Genomic DNA, 22,003 nt, shown 5'->3' with positions numbered 1-22,003 from the left:
AAAGTGCTGGGATTACAGGCCTAAGCCACTGCGACCGGCTGGGGGGCCTACATTTGACCCACATGGTGGTTTGGGTTCATAGTCCATGTGCTTAACCACTAGTAGGCAGGCAGGGAGCCAGTGTTCTTTCTCTCCTGTGACTTTGGTGAAGTCTCTCACCAGTCAGTGTTGGCATGAGCATGCTAGGCACAGTGCAAGAAAGGAGCAAGAACTCACTAATGACTAGGACTTTCCTGTGTCTCTATAATTGATGGGTTTGGTTTCTTTTCTTTCTCTCTCTCCCTCCTCTCTCTCTTCTTCTTCCTCTCTCTCTCGCTCTCGCTGTCTCCCCCTGAGATAAGGTCTTGTTGTGCTGCCAGGACTGGAATGCAATGGAATGGTGTGATCATGGCTCACTACAGCCGTGATCTCCTGGGCTCAAGGGATCCTCCCACGTCAGCCTCCTGAGTAGCTGGAACCACAGGCATGCACCACCATGCCCGGTAATTTTTTATTTTTTGTAGAGAGTTTCGCCATGTTGCCCAGGCTGGTCTCGAACTCCTGGGCTGAAGCGATCTTCCTGCCTCAGCCTTCCAAGGTGCTGGGATTGCAGACGTCAGCCACCATACCAGGCTAAGGGGCTTGGTTTCTATGGTTTTCGGGAGAGACTGCTGAGGGAAGGTCAGCTTCCGGCGTCGCGCTGCAAACGTCGCGCTGAGGTCATCCTTTACGGCAGGCGTCCGCGTCGCAAGCTAGTCGTCCTGAAGCGGCGGCCAGAGAAGAGACAAGGGTACGAGCATCGGATCGGTAGGGGCTGTTTATGTCCGCGCGTCAGTTTAGGTCAAGGACCTTCCTTCCGAGGTCTCTTTAACAGATTTCCTCTTGACTTGCTGTGTGTCCCCTCTCCCAGACCCGAACTCAGGGCGTGTTCCCTGCCCTCCCAGGCCGCTTCACCTCCACAGCTAATGGCACCGAAGCCTGGAGATTGCCGCTCTCTCCACTTTCTAGATTTGTTTAGGTTTTTGCCGGACTAATGTTTTGGTTTTCTGTTTCTTAACCTAAAGTCTACGATCCTTATCCCAGCTTTCTAGGCTCTGCGTGATTTCGGCCCCGTCAACCTCCTGAGCTCATTTCATTCTTTTTCCCGTCATGCACGCTGCGCTCCATTGTCCCCCAAACATACCCAGCGCCTCCGGCTGTCTGTAACTCGGGCTGTTGCCCAACTGGAACACTCTGCCCATTGATCTTCACTTGGCTAACTCGCAAGCCATCTTAAAGGCATTTTCAAGTCTCCGGGCAGAGTTGGTGCTTCGTCCTTCGAGCTCTTACCCACTCGTGTTCCTTGCAGTGTATTCCCAGTTCCGAGTGTGTGTGTCTCTGGTGCTTACGTTGGAGCTGCTTTCCCCCGCATCTGAGTGCCTGGAACGTAACTACTCAGTAAATGATGACTGAGGGATGGGAAGGAACTTTAGAAGTTAAATTCACCTTTTTGTTGAGATGGAGTTTCGCTCTTATTGCCCAGGCTGGAGTGCAATGGCGCAATCTCGGTTCATCGCAACTTCCGCCTCCCGGATTCAAGCGATTCTCCTGCCTCAGCCTCCCTAGTAGCTGGGATTACAGGCATGCGCCCCCACGCCTGGCTAATTTTGTATTGTTTTTTAGTAGAGACGGGGTTTCGCCATGTTGGTCAGGCTGGTCTTGAACTCTCAACCTCAGGTGATCCGCCCGCCTCGGCCTCCCAGAGTGCTGAGATTACAGGTGTGAGCCACTGCGCCCGGCTAAATTCACCTTTACATCTACCATGAGTACACATTTATATTGGTATTTGTGAGTCTGCGCACGCACTTCGTTTCAGTCAACTTAGGCAGTGAGGCTTTTTTTTTTTGGAATACTGTTTTTTTTTTACATTTAACATTATTATGTATTTGCATATAAATTTTTTTTTTCCCTAATATCTGTTATATTCTACAAAGTAAGTCTTAACCCATTTCTTTCACTCTGGGTTTTTTTTGGTTTTGTTTTGTTTTTGAGACAGGATCTCGCTTTGTTGCCCAGGATGGAGTGCAGTGTCCAGGTCATAGCTCACTGAAGCCTTGAACTCCTGGCCTCAATCTCCTGCCTCAGCCTTAGGAGTAGCTGGGACTACAGGTGCATACCACCACAAGTGCCTTTTTAATTAATTAATTAATTGATTTATTTTTTTGAGGCAGAGAATCTGACCAAAGGATCCAAATTCTTTTTTTCTTCTTTTTTTTTTTTTTTTTTTTTTTGATACAGAGAACCTGACCAAAGAATCCAAATTCTTTTTTTTTTTTTTTTTTTTGAGACGGAGTCTTACTCTGTCACTCAGGCTGGAGTACAATGGTGCGATCTTGGCTTGCTCTGTCTCCCGGGTTCAAGCAGTTCTCCTGTCTCAGCCTCCCGAATAGTTGGGATTACAGGCATGTGACAACACGCCTGGCTAATTTTTTTGTATTTTTAGTAGAGATGGGGTTTCACCATATTGGCCAGGCTGGTCTTGAACTCCTGACCTCAGGTGATTCACCCACCTTGGCCTCCTAGAGTGCTGGGATTATAGGCGTGAGCCACCGCGCCTGGCCCACAAGTGGCTAATTAAAAAAAATTTTTTTAGGCCCGGCGCAGTGGCTCACACCTGTAATCCCAGCACTTTGGGAGGCCAAGTCGGGCTGATCACCTGAGGTCGGGAGTTTGAGACCGACCAGCCTCGCCAACATACTGAAACCCTGTCTCTACTAAAAATACAAAAATTAACCGAGTGTGGTGGCGTGCACCTGTAGTCCCAGCTACTTGGGAGGCTGAGGCAGGAGAATCGCTTGAACCCAGAAGGTGGAGGTTGCAGTGAGCCGAGATCTCGCCATGCACTGCAGCCTGGGTGACAGACCGAGACTCCATCTCACACGATGGGTGAGCCACTGCTCCCGACCTAGAAAGGATTTCTATGCATTGTTCTTTAGTTATAATTATCTTTTCCTTGAGTTTTGAAAAAGCACAAAAACTGCTTATCTGCCATAAACTGGAAGAAGCTATTTAATGAAAAAGTTTGGTGAGAAGAAATCAGGAGAATAATATCAAACAGTGTTCTAGAGGGCTACTTATCATGATTATCTAATTTTTTCTTAGAAATTTCTTAGTTGATTGCCTTCTTGTGGGATTTTATTTACTTATTTTTTTAAGTCTTCCATTACAGCCATGCCTTTCTTGGACATCCAGAAAAGGTTCGGCCTTAACATAGATCGATGGTGGACAATCCAGAGTGCTGAACAGCCCTACAAGCTTGCTCCTCGATGCCATGCTTTTGAAAAAGAATGGATAGAATGTGCACATGGAATTGGTGCTATCCGGGCAGAGAAAGAGTGCAAGATAGAATATGATGATTTTATAGAGTGTTTGCTTCGGCAGAAAACGGTAAGGAAGTGATGGAGGTGGAAGCTGAATTACTTTCTTGTTCCTTTGGGATTTTTTTTTTTTTTAAAGACGAAGTCTTGCTTTTGTCCCCTAGGCTGGTGTGCGATGGTGCGACCTCGGCTCACTGCAGCCTCTGCCTCCCAGGTTCAGGCGATTCTCCTGCCTCAGCCTCCCGAGTAGCTGGGATTATAGGCGCCCGCCACCACACCCGGCTAATTTTTGTATTTTTAGTAGAGATGGGGTTTCACCATGCTGACCAGGCTTGTCTTGAATTCCTGACCTCAGGTGATCATCCCGCCTCGGCCTCCCAAAGTACTGGGATCATAGGCATGAGCCACCATGCCCGGCCTCCTTTGGGATTACTCTTAAGTGTTTTTAGTGGGTCATAGGGCAGTGGCTTGCCAAATGTGAATTGGCAGAGCTTTTCTGGTGAAATACCTTTCCTACTTTGGTACCATGATGAGGAAATTAAATACCTTCAGATATGAGGATGGCCCACTGTTCCTCAGCATTCTTTCTCTTCTCCCAAATTTTCCTTAGTATTTTACCCTGCTCTAGCCACTAGGTTAGAAATTGCATGTGTGTGTATACCCATTTTTTCAGTTGGCTATGAAGCAGAGAATATCAACTAGCTTTGAATGTTGACCCTTGAAATCTTTGGGTGAAAATATTTCAAATTCATTGAATCCAAAAGAGGTTTAACCTTGCAAATCCATTACATTCAAAATCTCTGGATTCATTCCACTCTGAAGAAGATGGAGGTGTTAATGAGATTGCTGTACATGAGTCTGAACAATGAATGCAGTGGAAAAAGGATGTTAACAGCTTAGTGTTCCCCTCCTCAAAAGTTGAATGAGTTGGCCAGGCACCGTGGCTCAAGCCTGTAATCCCAGCACTTTGGGAGGCCAAGGCTGGTGAATCACGAGGTCAGGAGTTTGAGACCAACCTGGTCAATATGGTGAAACCCTGTCTCTACTGAAAATACAAAAATTAGCTGGGCATGGTGGCACGCGCCTGTAGTCCCAGCTACTCGGGAGGCTGAGGCAGGAGAATTGCTTGAACCTGGGAGGTGGAGGTTGCAGTGAACCGAGGTCATGCTGCTGCACTCCAGCCTGGGCGACAGAGCAAGACTCTGTCTCAAAAAAAAAAAAGTGGCTCATGCCTGTAATCCCAACACTTTGGGAGGCCAAGGCGGGCAGATCACCTGAGATCAGGAGTTCAAGACCAGCCTGGCCAACAAGGTGAAACCTCGTCCCTACTAAAAATACAAAAATTACCCAGGCATGGTGACAGGCGCATGTAATCTCAGCTGCTCAGGAGGGTGAGGCAAGAGAATTGCCTGAAACCAAGAGGCAGAGGTTGCGGTGAGCTGAGATCACGCCACTACACTCCAGTCTAGGCAACAGAGCGGGACTCCATCTCAAAAAAAAAAAAAAAAAGATGGCCGGGCACAGTAGCTCAGGCCTGTAATCCCAGCACTTTAGGAAGTCGGAAGTCGAGGCAGGTGGATCATGAGGTCAGGAGTTCGAGACCAGCCTGACTAACATGGTGAAACACCATCTCTACTAAAAGTACAAAAAAATTAGCCGGGCATGGTGGCTGGCGCCTATAGTCCCAGCTACTCGAGAGGCTGAGGCAGGAGAATGGCATGAACCCAGGAGGTGGAGCTTGCAGTGAGATCGCGCCACTGCACTCCAGCCTGGGCGACAGAGCGAGACTCCATCTCAAGAAAAAAAAAAAGGAAAAATAAAAAGATTTTTATGAATTGATACCAACAGGAGGCATTGTAGTAAGGTAGAAAAAACATTGTATTGGGAGTTAGGAGAGTCAGCTTCTGATGCTGGTTCTGCCACCACTCATTTGTTGTTGGTTGGTTATTTTTAATTTATATATTGAGACAGCGTCTCACTCCTATCACCCAGGCTGGAATGCGGTTACATGTTCACAGCTCACTGCAGCCTCAACTTGGGCTCAGGTGATTCTTCCACTTCAGCCTCCCACGTAGCTGGGACTACAGGAGTGCATCACCACGCCCAGCTAATTTTTTGTATTTTAGTAGAGACAAGGTTTCACTATGTTGCCCAGACTGATCTTGAACTTCTGAGCTCAAGTGATCTCCCTGCCTTGGCCTCCCAACGTGCTGGGATTACAGGTGTGAGACACTGCACCTGGCCCTAATTTTGATTTTATGTATATAAAATAGAAATGGGATCTCCCTGTGTTGCCTAGGCTGGTCTTAAACTCCTGGGCTCAAGTGATCCCACATTGGCCTCCCAAAGTGCTGGGATTACAGGTGTGAGCCACCACACCCATCCTGTTAGTGGTGTTTTTGAGACAGGTCTTGTTCTGTCACCCAGGCTGGAGTGCAGTAGCGTGATCATAGCTTACTGCACTCTCGAGCTCCTAGGCTCAAGTCATCCTCCTGCCTCAGCCTGAAAATGGGGTCCCCTTAAGTGAATAGATACCTCCCCGTAAGTGAAGAAGCTCGTGAGTCAGAGAATTAGAATCAAGTCCTATTGTAAGTTCTTAGCATATTATAATGCATTTATTTCTCACAATAATTCTATGAAATGAGTTACTATTAGTTTCCCCATTATACAGTTAAAAATTTAATTTTGGGAGGCTAAGGTGGATGGATTACCTGAGGTCAGGAGTTCGAGACCAGCCTGACTAACATGGTGAAACCCCCTCTCTACTAAAAATGCAAAAAATTAGCTGGGTATGGTGAGGGGGTGCCTGTAATCCCAGCTACTCAGGAGGCTGAGGCAGAAGAATCACTTGAACCCGAGAGGCGGAGGTTGCACTGAGCTGAGATCACGCCACTGCACTCCATCCAGCCTGGGCAACAAGAGCGAAACTCCGTCTCAAAAAAAACAAACAGATGAACAAACAAAATTTAAGGCAAGGAAAAGTTAAGGACATTGCCTGAACTTACATAGCTAGTAAATGGTGGAGCTGGGATTTTATCCTGGCAAGGCTGGCTTCAAAACCTATCCTTTTATCCAGAGTTACTGCTTTTAGCTCAGAGGAAGATTTGAAATATGGTATTGTCATAGTTCAAAACCATGACTAGTCTTGTGTTGGGAGACTCTAAGATAAATGGTAAGAAAGTAGTCTTTTAAAATGTTTAATGTTTATATCAGGGTTTTTTTCTACTGAAGTTATAGCAACGCTACTTCTTTAAGGTTAATGAGATGTTTAACTGAATATATGAATTTTTCATATCTTTGTGAAAAGTTAGTCATTTGTTAAAAAATTTATGTCAGGAACTAGTCTAGGCACTAGGAATACAGTAAGCAAAACAGCAAAAAACTCTCTGACTCGGTGGAACTTATGCTACAGTGGGAGGAAGGGCAGAAAAATAACAAGTAAAAATACAGGTAATAAGAAGTACTATGAGGAGAATAAACAGGAGAAGGATAGAAAGTGCTAGGGGCAGGAGCTAGGTGGATGCTACTTTAAATAGGGTAGTCAGAGAAGAGCTCAGCAAAAGAAGACCAGAGAATTAAAGAAAGCGAGCCACATGGATATGAGGGAAGAATGTTCCATGCAGAGAAAACAGCAAGTGCAAAGGTCCCTGAGCCGACTGGAGGGAGCTAGGGGAAAATTAAGAGATGAAGTCGCTGCAGGAGGCCTTGTAAGCCATGATAAGGATTCATCTTTTTGTCTCACTAACATAGAAAGCCATTGGAGGGTTTTGAGCAGAGGAATAGTGCGATCAGAATTAGTAAATTTTCTATGTCACAGAACCCAGGGACCAGTTCATTGTTGTGGCTTTGGTGTAACATAGCTTTGATTTGTTGAGAAGCAACCAATGCCCTATCTGAGTAGAAGAGACAGAATTCAGGACTCAGCGGTGACTAGTGGATGAGTAAGAATCAGGCCTTTACTTCCATATGGAGAAAAGAGACCTCATATTGGCTATTTCTGCTTCATTCATACCCATTGCATAGTCACCAGCAGCAGTGCCACTTCCGCATAGAATATGTAAGTGCTGAGGTTGTCTTAACTTTTATTTATTTATTTTATTTTATTTTTTAATTTTTTTGTGTGATAGAGTCTCGCTCTGTCGCCCAGGCTGGAGTGCAGTACCGTGATCTTGACTCACTACAACCCCCGCCTCCCAGGTTCAAGCGATTTTCCTGCCTCAGCCTCCCAAGTAGCTGGAACCACAGGCGCGCACCACCATGACTGGCTAATTTTTGTATTTTTAGTAGAGACGGGGGTTCACCATATTGGCCAGGCTGGTCTCGAACTCCTGAGCTCGTGATCTGCCCGCCTTGGCCTCCCAAAGTGCTGGGATTACAGGCATGAGCCACCACGCCCAGCCCAGCTTTTATTTATTTATTTACTTATTGAGACAAAATCTCGCTCTGTCACCCAGGTTGGAGTACAGCAGTGCAATCTTGGCTCACTCCAACCTCAACCTCCCAAGTTCAAGTGATTCTCCTGCCTCAGCCTCCCCAGTAGCTGGGATTACAGATGTGCACTACGATCCCCGGCTAATTTTTGTATTTTTAGTAGAGACAGGGTTTCACAATGTTGGCCAGCCTGGTCTCAAACTCCTGACCTCAGTTATCCACCTGCCTCAGTCTCCCAAAGTGCTGGGATTAACTTTCAATATTTTAAAGATTTTAGTGTACACAAATATGCCTCTTAAAGGTTTTTGCAAATATCTGTATTGCTATATATATTAAGAACATTTAGTTTTCAGAGAGGTTATATATACTAAAAATTTGTTTGAAAGCTTGGGAAGTGATTTCATGTTAATTCTTTGAAGGCAGACTTCATTTCAGAGGCCCTGTAAGATGAAAGGCCTTCTGTAGTTTAAAAATGAAACCAAAATTGATGTCAGTTTTTCCAGTTCTCACTTTATGGCACATATCTCCTCCCTCAGTTTAACTGCCGTTTTCCTTTGACAGATGAGACGTGTGAATGCCATCAGGAGGCAGCGGGATAAGCTGATAAAGGAAGGGAAGTACACCCCTCCACCTCACCACATTGGCAAGGGGGAGCCTCGGCCCTGAGCAGAGCAGCTGGTGATGTCTGGAGGCTGATTTTCCCGTTCTCTGTTCTCCACTGGAAAGGTTGTTTACGGAAAACCTCCTTGTCAAAGTGTGTAAAAATAAAGGATTGCTCCATCCTATTTGTTCAAATATTTTCTCCTGGATCATGCCTTTCTTTTCCTCCCGCCTCCTGTTCCCTCCCCTCCCCGCTCTCCTCTCCTCCCCTCCCTTCCCCCTCCCTCCCCTCCCCCTCCCTTCCCTCTCCTCTCCCCCTTCCCTTCCCTTCCCTCTCCCCTCCCCCTCCCCTCCCCTCCCCCTTCCCTTCCCCCTCCCCTTCCCTCCCTCTCCCCCTCCCCATCCCCCTCCCTCCTATTCCTGTCCCATCCCCTCCCTCCCACTCCCCTCCCCTTCCCCCTCCCCCCTCCCCTTCCCCCTCCCCCCTCCCCTTCCCACTCCCCTCCCCTTCCCACTCCCCCCTCCTCTTCCCACTCCCCTCCCCTTCCCCCTCCCCTTCCCTCTCCCCCCTCCCCTTCCCCTCCCCTCCTTTCCTTGTTTTGCTCTGTAGCCCAGGCTGGAGTGCACTGGCACGATCTCAGCTAACTGCAACCTCCATCTCCCAGGTTCAAGTGATTCTCTCACCTCTGCCTCCCTAGTAGCTGTGACTATAGTCACACATCACCACGCCCAGCTAATTTTCATATTTTTAGTAGAGATGGGGTTTCACCATGTTGACCAGGCTGGTCTCAAACTCCTGACCTCAAGTGATCTGCCCCACCTTGGCCTCCCAAGTGCTGGGATTACAGGCGTGAGCCACCATGCCCAGCCTATTTTATTCTTTAATATTTATTTTTTTGAGACAGGGTGTCACCAAGACCTAAGTGCAGTGACATGATGACGGCTCACTGCAGCCTCGACTTCCTGGGCTCCAACGATCCTACCAACTCAGCCTCCCAAGTTTCTGGGACCACAGGTGTACACTGCTATGCCTGGCTAATTTTTGTAGTTTTTGTAGAGACAGGGTATTGCCATGTTGTCCCGGCTGGTCTCAAACTGCTGTGCTCAAGCGATCCACCCACCTTGGCCTCCTAAAGCGCTGGGATTTCAGGCATGAGCCATAGTTAACATGTTTAGAAGCTTGTGGTTTTTGTTTTTTGTTTTTGAGACAGAGTCTCTGTCGCCCAGGCTGGAGTGCAGTAGCACCATCTCGGCTCACTGCAACTTCCACCTCCCAGGTAAAAGAGATTCTCTTGCCTCACTTCCTGAGTAGCTGGGATGACAGACATGCGCCACCACGCTCAACTAGTTTTTGTATTTTTAGTAGAGATAGGGTTTCACCATATTGGATGTTGGCCAGGCTGGTCTTGAACTCGTGACCTGAAATGATCTTCCTGCCTCAGCCTCCCAAAGTGCTGGGATACCAGGCGTGAGCCACTGTGCCTGGCTAGAAATATGTTTTTAAAAGAAACAGACCAGGTGTGGTGGCTAACGCTTATAATCCCAGCACTTTGGGAGGCCAAGGAGGGTGGATCACTTGAGGTTAGGAGTTGTAGACCAGCTTAGGCAACATGATGAAACCCCATCTCTACTAAAAATACAAAAATTAGCTGTGTGTGATAGTGGGTGCCTGTAATCCCAGCTACTAAGGAGGCTGAGACAGGAGAATTGCTTGAACCTGGAAGGCAGAGGTTGCAGCAACCCGAGATCATACCACTGTGCTCCAGCCTGGACAACAAGAGCAAAACTCCATCTCAAGAAGAAAAAAAGACCCAGATATAGAAAGTATGAAGCTGCCTGGACATGGCAGTTCATGCCTGTAATCTTAGCACTTTGGGAGGCTGAAGCAGGTGGATCGCTTAAGCTCAGGAGTTTAAGACCAGCCTGGGCAATGTGGCAAAACCCCGTCTCTACAAAAATTATCTGGTGTGGTGGTGTGCATCTGTAGTCCCAGCTACTTGGGACGCTGAGGTGGGAGGATTGCTTGAGCCCAGGAGGCAGAGGTTGCAGTCAGCTGAGATTGCACCACTGCATTCCAGCCTGGGCAACAGAGCCAGACCTTGTCTAAGAAAAAAAAAATTATATGGGGTTATAAGGAACCTAGAATATGAAAAAACAATATTGAAAATGACAAGCATGGCCGGGCGCAGTGGCTCAAGCCTGTAATCCCAGCACTTTGGGAGGCCGAGACGGGTGGATCACGAGGTCAGGAGATCAAGACCATCCGGGCTAACACGGTGAAACCCCGTCTCTACTAAAAATACAAAAAAACTAGCCGGGTGAGGTGGCGGGCGCCTGTAGTCCCAGCTACTCGGGAGGCTGAGGCAGGAGAATGGCGTAAACCCGGGAGGCGGAGCTTGCAGTGAGCTGAGATCCGGCCACTGTACTCCAGCCTGGGTGACAGAGCGAGACTCCATCTCAAAAAAAAAAAAAAAAAAAGAAAATGACAAGCATATTTAGAGGACTCAATACTTTCCAATTATTTCAGAACTTACTACAAAGCAGTAATAATCGAGACAGTGTGGTGTTAGCATAAGGTTAGACATATAGATAGAATTGCAAGTTCAGAAATAAACACATCTATAGTCAAATTTTAAAGTAATTAAAAAAAAATCACAATAGGCAAGCATTTGGTCAGTTGTTTTTTGTTTGTTTGTTTTGTTTGTTTTTTGAGATGGAGTCTCACTCTGTTGCCCTGGCTGGAGTAGTGCAATCTTGGTTCACTGTAACCTTTGCCTCCCAGATTCAAGTGATGATTCTCCTGCCTCAGCCTCCCTGTAGCTGGGGATTACAGGTGCACGCCACCATGCCTGGCTAATTTTTGTATTTTTAGTAGAGATGGGGTTTCACCATGTTGGTCAGGTTGGTCTCAATCTCCTGACCTCAGCCTCCCAAAGTGTTGGGATTTACAGGCCTGAGCCACTGCACCCTGACCAGTCAATTGTTTTTTGACAAGAGTACCAAGACTACTGAATGGTTAACAAGTGGTGCTGGGATAATCGAATAGCCACATGCAAAATAATGAAGTTGGACCTCCTAGTTATACTGTATACAAGTTGAAAGGTCTTTTCCTAGACCCAGCCTAACATTGGATAAAATGAATTTTCCATAAACTCAAAGAGAATTGCCTGCCAGAACAAAAACCAACACTTTTCAGTAAATAACAACAGAAGCCAGAGTCTACAACTTTTATCATTCACAATGTTTAGTATACAACAGACATGTATATTGTAAATGGGAAGTGGGACATATAGTAAAGGAGAAAAGCAGTCAACAGAAACAGACCCCAAGATGACTCAGAAGTTGAATCAGCAGAGAAGGCCTTAAAAGTATCTATCAAAAATATGTTTGGGCTGTGCATGGTGGCTCACCCCTGTAATCCCAGCACTTGGGGAGACCGAGGTGGGTGGATCACCTGAGGTCAGGAGTTCAAGACTAGCCTGGCCAACATGGTGAAACCCTGTCTCCACTAATAATACAAAAATTAGGTGTGGTGGCATGCGCCTGTAATCCCAGCTACTTGGAAGGCTGAGGCAGGAGAATCGCTTGAACCCAGGAGGTGGAGGTTGCAGTGAGCTGAGATTGCACCATTGCACTCCAGCCTGGGTAACAGACTGAAACTCTGTCTCAAAAAAAAAAAAAAAAAGTTTGGCCAGGCACAGTGGCTTAAGCCTGTAATCCCAGCACTTTGGGTGGCCGAGGCAGGTGGATCACAAGGTCAGGATATCAAGACCATCCTGGCTAACATAGTGAAACCCCATCTCTACTAAAAATACAAAAAGAAATTAGCCAGGCGTGGTGGCGGTCACCTGTAGTCCCAGCTACTTGGGAGGCTGAGGCAGGAGAATAGTGTGAACCCAGGAGGCGGAGCTTGTAGTGAGCTGAGATTGAGCCACTGCACTCCAGCCTGGGTGACAGACCGAGACTGTCTCAAAAAAAAAAAAAAAAGTTCAAAGACTTAATAGTCATAATGAGTGAACAGACAGGCAATCTTAGAAGAGAAACAGAAACAGCAAAAGACCTTAATGAAAATCTTATGAAGAACACCTGCAATATCTAAGATAAATAATTTACTAGCTAGGCTTAACAAATTAGAGGGGAGGCCAGGCGCGGTGGCTTACGCCTGTAATCCCAGCAGCACTTTGGGAGCCTGAGGTGGGTGGACTGCCTGAGGTCAGGAGTTCGAGACCAGCCTGGCTAACATGGTGAAACCTCGTCTCTACTAAAAATACAAAAATTAGGTGGGCGTGGTGGCACATGCCTGTAGTCCCAGCTACTTGGGAGACTGAGGCAGGAGAACCGCTTGAACCTGGGAGGTGGAGGTTTCAGTGAGCCAAGATCACACCACAGCACTCCAGCCTGGGACAGAGCAAGACTCCATCACACACAAGAAAAAAGAGGCAAAAGGTTCAGTGAAGTTGAAGGTAGGTCAAAGCATACAAAGAGGGATGGCCGGAAAAAAAAGGCCAATACAGGAAATCTCAAAATCAGGCTGCTTTAAAGAAGCCAAAACAAATATATATATATACAACCAGTATAGTGTGTATGCACAATAAGGTTTACACATACACACCATATGATTCCATTCATATGAAATTGAAATTCAAGAACAGGCAAACTAATCTCTGAGGATAGAAAGTAAAGCAATAATTGCCTAAGGAGGGGATAGGGATTGAATGGGAGAAGACATGAGGAACTTTCTGGGGTGATGGAAGTGTTCTATATCTTGAATATAGTGGTGATTAAATGGATATACCCAATCATGGAATCTCATGAAAGATACCCTTTATTTTTTATTTTTTGAGACAGAGTTTCACTTTTGTTGCCCAGGCTGGAGGGCAATGGCACCATCTGGGCTCACCACAACCTCCACCTCCTGGGTTCAAGCAATTCTCCTGCCTCACCCTCCCGTGTAGCTGGGATTATAGGCATGCGCCACCACGCCTGGCTAATTTTGTAATTTTAGTAGAGACGGGGTTTCTCCATGTTGATCAGGGTGGTCTTGAACTCCCAACCTCAGGTGATCCGCCCGCCTCGGCCTCCCAAAGTGTTGGGGATACAGGCGCGAGCCGCTGTGCCTGGCCCTCCAAAGAGGATTTTAGAAGAGAGGAAACCGGTGAAAGGGATTCTTTAAGCCTGTTTATGAAGTCCTAGGTAGACCCCTGACTGACCCATACATCAAACTGAATAGAATTAACAACAACAACAAACTCAGCAACTAGAATATATAAAACTAGAAGTAGAAAATTTTAAAGTGGGCTGGGTGCAATGGCTCACGCCTGTAATCCTAGCACTTAGGGAGGCCAAGGCTTGAGCTCAGGAGTTCAAGACCAGCCTAGACAACGTAGTGAGACTATGTCTCTAATTTTTAAAAACAAATTAAAAAATATATATATAGATACACATGCAGAAACTATTATGAAAGAGTCTATCTGAAATTGTTTAAAAGAAAAATATAACAACCAGAATTTTGTTTTGTTTTGTTTTGTTTTGAGACAGAGTTTCACTCTTGTTGCTGAGGCCAGAGTGCAATGGCATGAACTTGGCTCACTCTAACCTTTGCCTCCCAGATTCAAGCGATTCTCCTGCCTCAGCCTTCTGAGTAGCTGGGATTACAGGCGCCTGCCACTGCACTCAGCTAATTTTTTTATATTTTTAGTAGGGACAGGCTTTCACCAGGTTGGCCAGGCTGGTCTTGAACTCCTGAGCTCAGGTGATCGACCTGCCTCGGCCTCTCAACGTGCTGGAATTACAGACGTGAGCCACGGTGCCTGGCTCAGAATTTTTTTTTTTTTTGAGGCGAAGTCCCCCTCTGTCGCCCAGGCTGGAGTGCAGTGGCATGATCTTGGCTCACTACAACCTCCACCTCCCGAGTTCAAGCAATTCTCCTGTCTCAGCTTCCCAAGTAGCTGGGACTACAGGTGCCCACCACCACGCCTGGTTAATTTTTGTATTTTTAGTAGAGACGGGGTTTCACCATATTGGTCAGGCTGGTCTTGAACTCCTGACCTAAGGTGATCCACCCGCCTTGACCTCCCAAAGCGCTGGGACTATAGGTGTGAGCCACCACACCCAGCCTCAGAATTTTTTTTGAAAAATGGATGGGCTCAGCCAGGTGCAGTGGCTCACGCCTGTAATCCCAGCACTTTGGAAGGCTGAGGCGGGCGGATTGCCTGAGGTTAGGAGTTTGAGACCAGTCTGGCCAACATGGTGAAACCCCATCTCTACTAAAAATATTTTAAAAAATTAGCCAGGTGTAGTGGCACATGCCTGTAATCCCAGTTACTCAAGAGGCTGAGGCAGGGGAATTGCTTGAACTAGGGAGGTGGAGGTTGCAGTGAGCCGAGATTGCGCCACTGCACTCCAGCCTGTGTGACAGAGCGAGACTCTGTCTCAAAAAAAAAAAAAAAAGAAAGAAAGAAAAAAAATGGGTGGGCTCAGTAGCAGAGTGAAAATGACAGAGAAAAGAATCAGCGAGGCCAGGCATGGTGGCTCACACCTGTAATCCCAGCACTTTGGGAGGCAGACAGGGGCAGATCATGAGTTCAAGAGTTCAAGATCATCCTGGTCAACATGGTGAAACCCCTTCTTTACTGAAAATACAAAAATTAGTTGGGGTGATGCACGCCTGTAGTTTCAGCTACTTGGGAGGCTGAGGCAGGAAAATCACTTGAACTCAGGAGGTGGATGTTTCTGTGAGCCAGGATCGTGCCACTGCACTCCAGCCTGGTGACAGAGCAAGACTCCGTCTCAAAAAAAGAATCAGTGAACTTGTTGAAGATAGTATAGTTCTAAAAGAAAATGCAAAAGAATATGCAAAGATATATTAGGACACAGAAATCACTAACCATTAAGAAAAACTGATAATTTGGATTTTGTCAAAATTAAAATGTTTCTTCATCTGGCCAGCCACAGTGGCTCACCCCTGTAATCCCAATACTTTGGGAGGCCAAGGCAGGGCGGATCACTTGAGGCCAGGAGTTGGAAACAGCCTGGCCAACACGGCGAAACCCCATCTTTACCCAAAATACAAAAACTTAGTCAGGCAGGGTGATGCACATCTGTAATCCCAGCTACTCAGAGTCAGGCACAAGAATCACTTGAACTCAGGAGGCAGAGGTTGCATTGTGCTGAGATCGTGCCACTGCACTCCAGCCTGGGGGACAGAGTAAAGCTGTCTCAAAAAAACAAAACAAACCTTTTGTTCATCAAAGGACACTATGAAGAAAATGAATACGCTAGCCAAAATTAAGAGAAATGTTCAATATACATATATCTGACGAAAGTCTTGTGTCTAAAGTACGTCTGTGTGTTTACACCAGTATATATTACTCATATCTGCAAATCTGTAACTAAAAGGCTCACAATACAGTGTTTTTTTTTGTTTTTTTTTTTTTTTTTTAAATATGACGGAGTTTTGCTCTTATTGTCCAGGCTAGAGTGCTGGAGTGTAATAGTGTGATCTCAGCTCATTGTAACCTCCGCTTCCCAGGTTGAAGCGAGTCTCCTGCCTCAGCCGTCGAGTAGCTGGGATTACAGGCATGCGCCACCACGCCCAGCTAGTTTTGTATTTTTTTTTAATAGAGATGGAGTTTCTCCATGTTGGTCAGGCTGGTCTCGAACTCCCGACCTTAGGTGATCCACCTGCCTCGGCCTCCCAAAGTGCTGGAATTACAGGTATGAACCACTATGCCCAGCCAATACAACTTTTTAAAAATGACAAAATACTTGAACAGATATTTTCCTAAAAGAAGATATACAAATTGTTAATAAGCACATAAAAAGATAATATCATTAGTAATCTGGAAAATGCAAATTACAACCATGCTGAGATACCACCTCACATCCACTGGAATGCCCAAAATTTTTGAAAATCTGACATCGCCAAATGTTGCTGAAGATGTAGAGTGTCTGGAACTCTCTTACATTGCCAATAGGAATATAACATGATACAGTCACTTTGGAAAACTGTTGGCCTGTTTCTTATAAAGTTTAGTATACACTTACCACATGACTAAGAACCTTCATTCCTAGATATTTTCTCAAGATAAATGAAAATGTATGTTTAAATAGAGACTTGTACATGAATATTCATAGCAGCTTATAATAGCAATAATAATTATTGTTGTTACTTTTTGAGATGGAACCTTGCTCTGTCACACAGGCTGGAGTACGGTGGTACAATCTTGGCTCACTGCAACCTCCACCTCCTGGTTCAAGCAATTCTCCTGCCTCAGCCTCCCAAGTACCTGGGATTACAGGCACACGCCACCATACCCAGCTAATTTTCATATTTTTAGTAAAGTCGAGATTTCGCCCTGTTGGCCAGGCTGGTCTTGAACTCCTGACCTCAAATGATCTGCCTGCCTCGGCCTTCCAAAGTGGTGGTATTACAGACATGAGCCACTGCACCCAGCCCCGAAGTTTCTTATTTAATTGACAAAATCGTATATATTTATCATGTACAACACGCGGTTTTGAAATATGTATACATTGTAGAACGGCTAAGTCAAGCGAATTAATATATGCATTACTCCATATACTTTCATTTTTGTGGTGATAACACAAAATCTTAGTAATTTTTAAGAATACAATACACTGGCCGGGTGCGGTGGCTCATGCCTGTAATCCCAGCACTTTGGGAGACCGAGGGGGGTGGATCACTTGAGGTCAGGAGTTTGAGACCAGCCTGGCCAACATGGTGAAACCCCGTCTCTACTAAAAATATAAAAATTAGCCGGGCATGGTGGCACACACCTGTAATCCCAGCTACTCAGGAGGCTGAGGCAGGAGAATTACTTGAACCTGGGAGGCGGAGGTTGCAGTGAGCTGAGGTTGCACCACTGCACTCCAGCCTGGGTGACAGAGTGAGACTCCATCTAAAAAAAAAAAAAAAAAAAGAATGTAATACATTAATACATTGTTATTAATTATAGTCACCATGTTGTACAACAGTTCTCTTGAACATATTCCTTCAGTCTAATTGAAATTTTGTATCTTTGGACCAACATCTCTCCATCTACCCTCCTCAGGAGATAGAAATTCCTTATCCACAAGGATGGAGACAATGTTGGTCAACCTACTTTCATTTACCTAACATTACTTTTATTCTTGGTGTGACATCTGGCATGAAACCAAGGACAAGACACTCAGTTGAGCTTTGTGAAAGAGTGACAGATGATGGATAAAGTCATAGGCCCGCCTCTTACGGAGCTGAGAAATGAAATCTGGATACAGATAATTAGTTTGTGGAAGAAAGTACTCACTCATTTCCATGAAGGAAGCACAAGTCCTGGGTAGGCCCAGAGAAGGGAAAAAGCCTTTTTGGGCATGAAGTGAATGTTGAGGGTTGGAGACAGAAATGGTCTGGAGGCTTTGTAGCATTCATGTTGTGCCCTAAAGGACAGATGACATTTGGATATGAGAAGCTGTAGTGAGCCATGACTGCACCACTGCACTCCAGTCTGGGTGACAGGTTGAGACACTGTCTCAAAAAAAAAAAAAGAAGAAGAAGAAGAAGAAGATTTGGACATGAAGAGATGAAGAGATGCCAGGCATTACATACAGAGAATACAGCATGAGCAAAAGCATGGGTTTTTTTGTTTGTTTGGTTTTTGGTTTTTTTGAGATGGAGTTTTTTGCTCATTTTGCCCAGGCTGGAGTGCAGTGGCACAATCTCGGCTCACTGCAGCCTCTACCTCCTGGGTTCAAGCAATTCTCCTGCATCAGCCTCTCAAGTAGCTGGGATTACAGGTGCACGCCTGCATGCCTGACTAATTTTTGTATTTTTAGGAGAGATGGGGTTTCACCATGTTGGTCAGGCTGGTCTCAAACTCCTGACCTCAGGTGATCGTCCTGCCTCGGCATCCCAAAGTGCTGGGATTACAGGTGTGAGGCACTGTGCCTGGCCAGCATGGAGGTATTTGAGAGCAATGGTGATCAGAACCATTTGGTTCAAGCAGCGGTTTTCAAACAGAAGTGGAGAAGGAATTATTAGCAGATCCCTGACATCCTCTTCAATCAGAGTTCCTCCACTGTGAACTGGTTTACATGTCAGCATTATGGATTTTGGTGCAACACCCCCAACCCCCCAACAAGAAGAAAAAGGAAGAAGAAGAGGAAGGAAGAAGAGAAAGACAAAGAAGAAGAAGGAGGAGGAGGCAGGAGGAGTAGCAGGGAGGAAGAAGGAGGAGGAAGATAAAAAGAAGGAGGAGGAAGAAAAAGAAGAAAGGAAGAAGGAGGAAGGAAGAAGAAAGAAGAAGAATTGGGAGGCTGAGGTGGGCAGATCACAAGGTCAGGAGTTCGAGACCAGCCTAGCCAACATGGTAAAACCCCATCACTTCTAAAAACACAAAAATTAGCGGTGGCTCAAGCCTGTAATCCCAGCACTTTGGGAGGCCGACGCGGGCGGATCACAAGGTCAGGAGATCGAGACCACAGTGAAACCCCGTCTCTACTAAAAATACAAAAAATTAGCCGGGCGCGGTGGCGGGCGCCTGTAGTCCCAGCTACTCAGGAGGCTGAGGCAGGAGAATGGCGGGAACCCGGGAGGCGGAGCTTGCAGTGAGCCGAGATCGCGCCACTGCACTCCAGCCTGGGCAACAGCGTGAGACTCCGTCTCAAAAAAAAAAAAAAAAAAAACCACAAAAATTAGTTGGGCATGTTGGCACATGCCTATAATCCCAGCTGCTTGGGAGGCTGAAGCAGGAGAATTGCTTGAACCCGTGAGGTGAAAGTTGCAGTGAGCGGAGATCTTGCCACTGGGCAACAAGAGCAAGACTCTGTCTTGAAAAAAGAAAAAGGAAAGAAAGGAGGAGGAGAAAGAAGAAGTTTTTATTGTTATTTTTTGAGATGGAGTCTTGCTGTGTTGCCCAGGCTGGAGTACAGTGGCACACTCTTGACTCCCTGCCACCTCTGCCTCCTGGGTTCAAAGGAGAAGGAGGAAGAAAAAGAAAGAAGGAGAAAGACTGGGTGCAGTAGCTCATGCCTGTAATCCCAGCACTTTGGGAGGCCTAGGCGGGTGGATCACAAGGTAAGGAGTTTGAGATCAGCCGGGCCAACATGGTGAAACCCTGCCTCTACTAAAGTACAAAAATTAGCCGGGCGTGGTCTGAGGCAGGAGAATCGCTTTAACCCAGGAGGAGGAGGTTGCAGTGAGTCGAGATGGCACTACTGCACTCCAGCCTGGGTGACAGAGTGAGACTTTGTCTCAAAAAAAAAAAAAAAAAAAAGGGAAGAAAAGGAGGAGGAGGAGAAGCAGCAGGAGGAGGAGGAGAGGGAGGCGGAGAAGAAAGGAGGAGGAGGAGAAGGAGAAAGAAGAAGAAGAAGGAGAAGGAGACAGAGAAGGAAGGAAGGAAGGAAGGAAGGAAGGAAAGAAAGAAGGAAAGAAAGAAAAAGAAAGAAAGAAGGAAAGAAAGAAAAAGAAAGAAAGAAGGAAAGAAAGAAAAAGAAAGAAGGAAAGAAAGAAAAAGAAAGAAAGAAGGAAAGAAAGAAAAAGAAAGAAAGAAGGAAAGAAAGAAAAAGAAAGAAAGAAGGAAAGAAAGAAAGAGAAAGAAAGAAAGAAAAAGAAAGAAAGAAAGAAAAAAGAAAGAGAAAGAAAGAAAGAAGAAGAAGAAGAAGAAGGAGGAGGAGAAGGATAAGGGGGAGGAGGGAGAATGGAGAAGGAGGAGAAAAGTAGTTGAGGTTCAAACACCAAGAGGGAGCAAAGATTGAAAAAGATAAGATGAACCACGAAAGCAAGCACAGGAATTACTGACAGTACTGGGGAGCCCGTGTAGGTTTAGGATCTGAGCTTTTGGAAGATTGATCGGGTGGCCTTTGAGCCACCTGGTAAGTGGAAAGAACAAGAGAGGCTGGACCTGTGTTTTCAGGAAGCACATGTTGGCCCAGCAATCTCTGGCTTGTAGTGAGGAGGCACACAGCTGGCCGAGGACAGTGGTCGTGAAAATGCAGAGGAGGTAAAGTCCCTGCCCTCCTAGGGAGACTAGTCCTGATGTCCCTGCCTGGAGTCAGTCCAAATAGTGCCCTCTCCCTCCCCGCACTACCCAGCCCAGTCAGTTGGAGGACTTGCTCAACTCCAGTAGCCATTCAAGTCCCTGGAATTGGTGGCTGTCACTTGCAAACTATAGCAACTTGAGCAGAAATGGGCCAGGGTTACTTATCTTTAATCTGCATATCATTGGGAGGCACTTACCTGCTAGCTCTGGCTAAAAACTAGAGCAACCCTGACCTGCTGTAGCTCCTGCTGCCCGGACAACTCCTCCAATATGAAAGGGACGAGGGGAACTCAATGTTACAATGTCCTACTTGGAGCAGTAAGTTCAGTAGACAGATCACTTGCCTCATTAACATCAAGCATCCCAAAACCTAGTCTGGGTCAGTTTTGCCCAGAGTGGGGTTTGTAGAACATGGGTTCTCCTGGGATCCTATACCTAGCCCAGAATCAGTTCCAAAAGCCAGGCCATAGCAAATTGTCCTGCCAGCCAGACAGCAGAGAATCTGATGACAACAGGCAGAAGGAGCCGCTCCATAGCACCAAGCCCCGTTCCCCTGCTCCTGCTAGAAGTGGTTGGTGACAAGGACAGCAGTCATTACATTGCCCAGTGGTGTTCAAAGTCCTGGTCAGGATTCTGAATAAATGATGGGATTGAGCAGGAAAATCAAATCTATAGCATCATGAGCTGTCCTTGGGGGGATCCCAGCAGGAAGCGGATGGCATATTGGATTTGGTATGAATTGAAGAGTTTAATAAATTGACTATTTCTTAGGGAGGCCGAGGCGGGCGGATCACGAGGTCAGGAGATTGAGACCATCCTGGCTAACACAGTGAAACCCCGTCTCTACTAAAAATACAAAACGTTAGCCAGGCATGGTGGCATACACCTGTAGTCCCAGCTACTTGGGAGGCTGAGGCAGGAGAATGGCGTGAACACAGGAGGGGGAGCTTGCAGTGAGCCGAGATCACGCCACTGCACTCCAGCCTGGGCGACAGAGTGAGACTCCACCTCAGTCTCCCAAAATGCTGAAATTACAGGTGTGAGCCACCACGCCCAGCCTCTGAGTCGAAGTTTCTTTAATTGCAAAGTAGAGATCTTTCTTTTTTGTTTTTTGTTTGTTTGTTTTTTTCAGATGGAGTCTCGCTCTGTTGCCCAGGCTGCAGTGCAGTGGCTCGATCTCGGCTTACTGCAATCTCTGCCTCCCGGGTTCAAGCGATTCTCCTGCCTCAGCCTCCCGACTAGCTGGGACTACAGGTGTGTGCCACCATGCCTGGCTAATGTTTTGTATTTTTAGTAGAGACGGGATTTCACTGTGTTAGCCAGGATGGTCTCGATCTCCTGACCTCGTGATCTGCCCGCCTCGGCCTCCCAAAGTGCTGGGATTACAGGCGTGAGCCACCGTGCCTGGCCTGAGATCATTCTTACTTCACAGGATTTTCCTGATAAGTGAACACACACACACACACACACACACACACACACACACAGCATTTAACACAAAATACTTTGTACACAATAGATACTAGACAAAAGATAACCATGGCTACTGCTGCTGCTTTTTTCTCCTCCTCCTGCCTACTCTTCCCCCTCATCCTTTTCTCT

At 46.4% G+C, this 22,003-nt stretch overlaps 1 protein-coding gene across 3 annotated transcripts; it reads left to right on the top strand.

Annotated features, from left to right (window-relative positions):
* The first annotated feature begins 733 nt into the window (after nt 1-733).
* On the top strand, nt 734-8,561 carry NDUFS5 (NADH:ubiquinone oxidoreductase subunit S5). 3 transcript variants are annotated; one of them, XM_028842582.2, is made up of 3 exons: nt 734-769; nt 3,188-3,405; nt 8,328-8,561. In XM_028842582.2, the coding sequence occupies exons 2-3, from the start codon at nt 3,190-3,192 to the stop codon at nt 8,430-8,432; spliced, it is 321 nt and encodes a 106-aa protein (XP_028698415.1). In that variant the 5' UTR covers nt 734-769; nt 3,188-3,189; the 3' UTR covers nt 8,433-8,561. The 3 variants fall into 3 exon arrangements, with proteins under 3 accessions (XP_028698415.1, XP_028698414.1, XP_028698416.1); XM_028842581.2 differs by having other exon boundaries at nt 734-786; XM_028842583.2 differs by having other exon boundaries at nt 734-840.
* Nucleotides 8,562-22,003: the final 13,442 nt, after the last annotated feature.

This window comes from Macaca mulatta, chromosome 1 (assembly GCF_049350105.2).
Source record: "Macaca mulatta isolate MMU2019108-1 chromosome 1, T2T-MMU8v2.0, whole genome shotgun sequence".
Taxonomy (NCBI): Eukaryota; Metazoa; Chordata; class Mammalia; order Primates; family Cercopithecidae; genus Macaca; species Macaca mulatta.
The sequence above is the reverse complement of the archived record's forward strand: the minus strand, read 5'-3'. Positions and strand labels throughout refer to the sequence as shown.

What these genes read in the sequence shown, in the direction of transcription:
- NDUFS5 (XM_028842582.2), top strand. Translation starts at nt 3,190, where the DNA reads ATGCCTTTCTTGGACATCCAGAAAAGGTTCGGCCTTAACATAGATCGA. An exon ending in GTTTGCTTCGGCAGAAAACG is followed by an intron (nt 3,406 to 8,327) that starts GTAAGGAAGTGA and finishes TTCCTTTGACAG; the next exon opens with ATGAGACGTGTGAATGCCAT.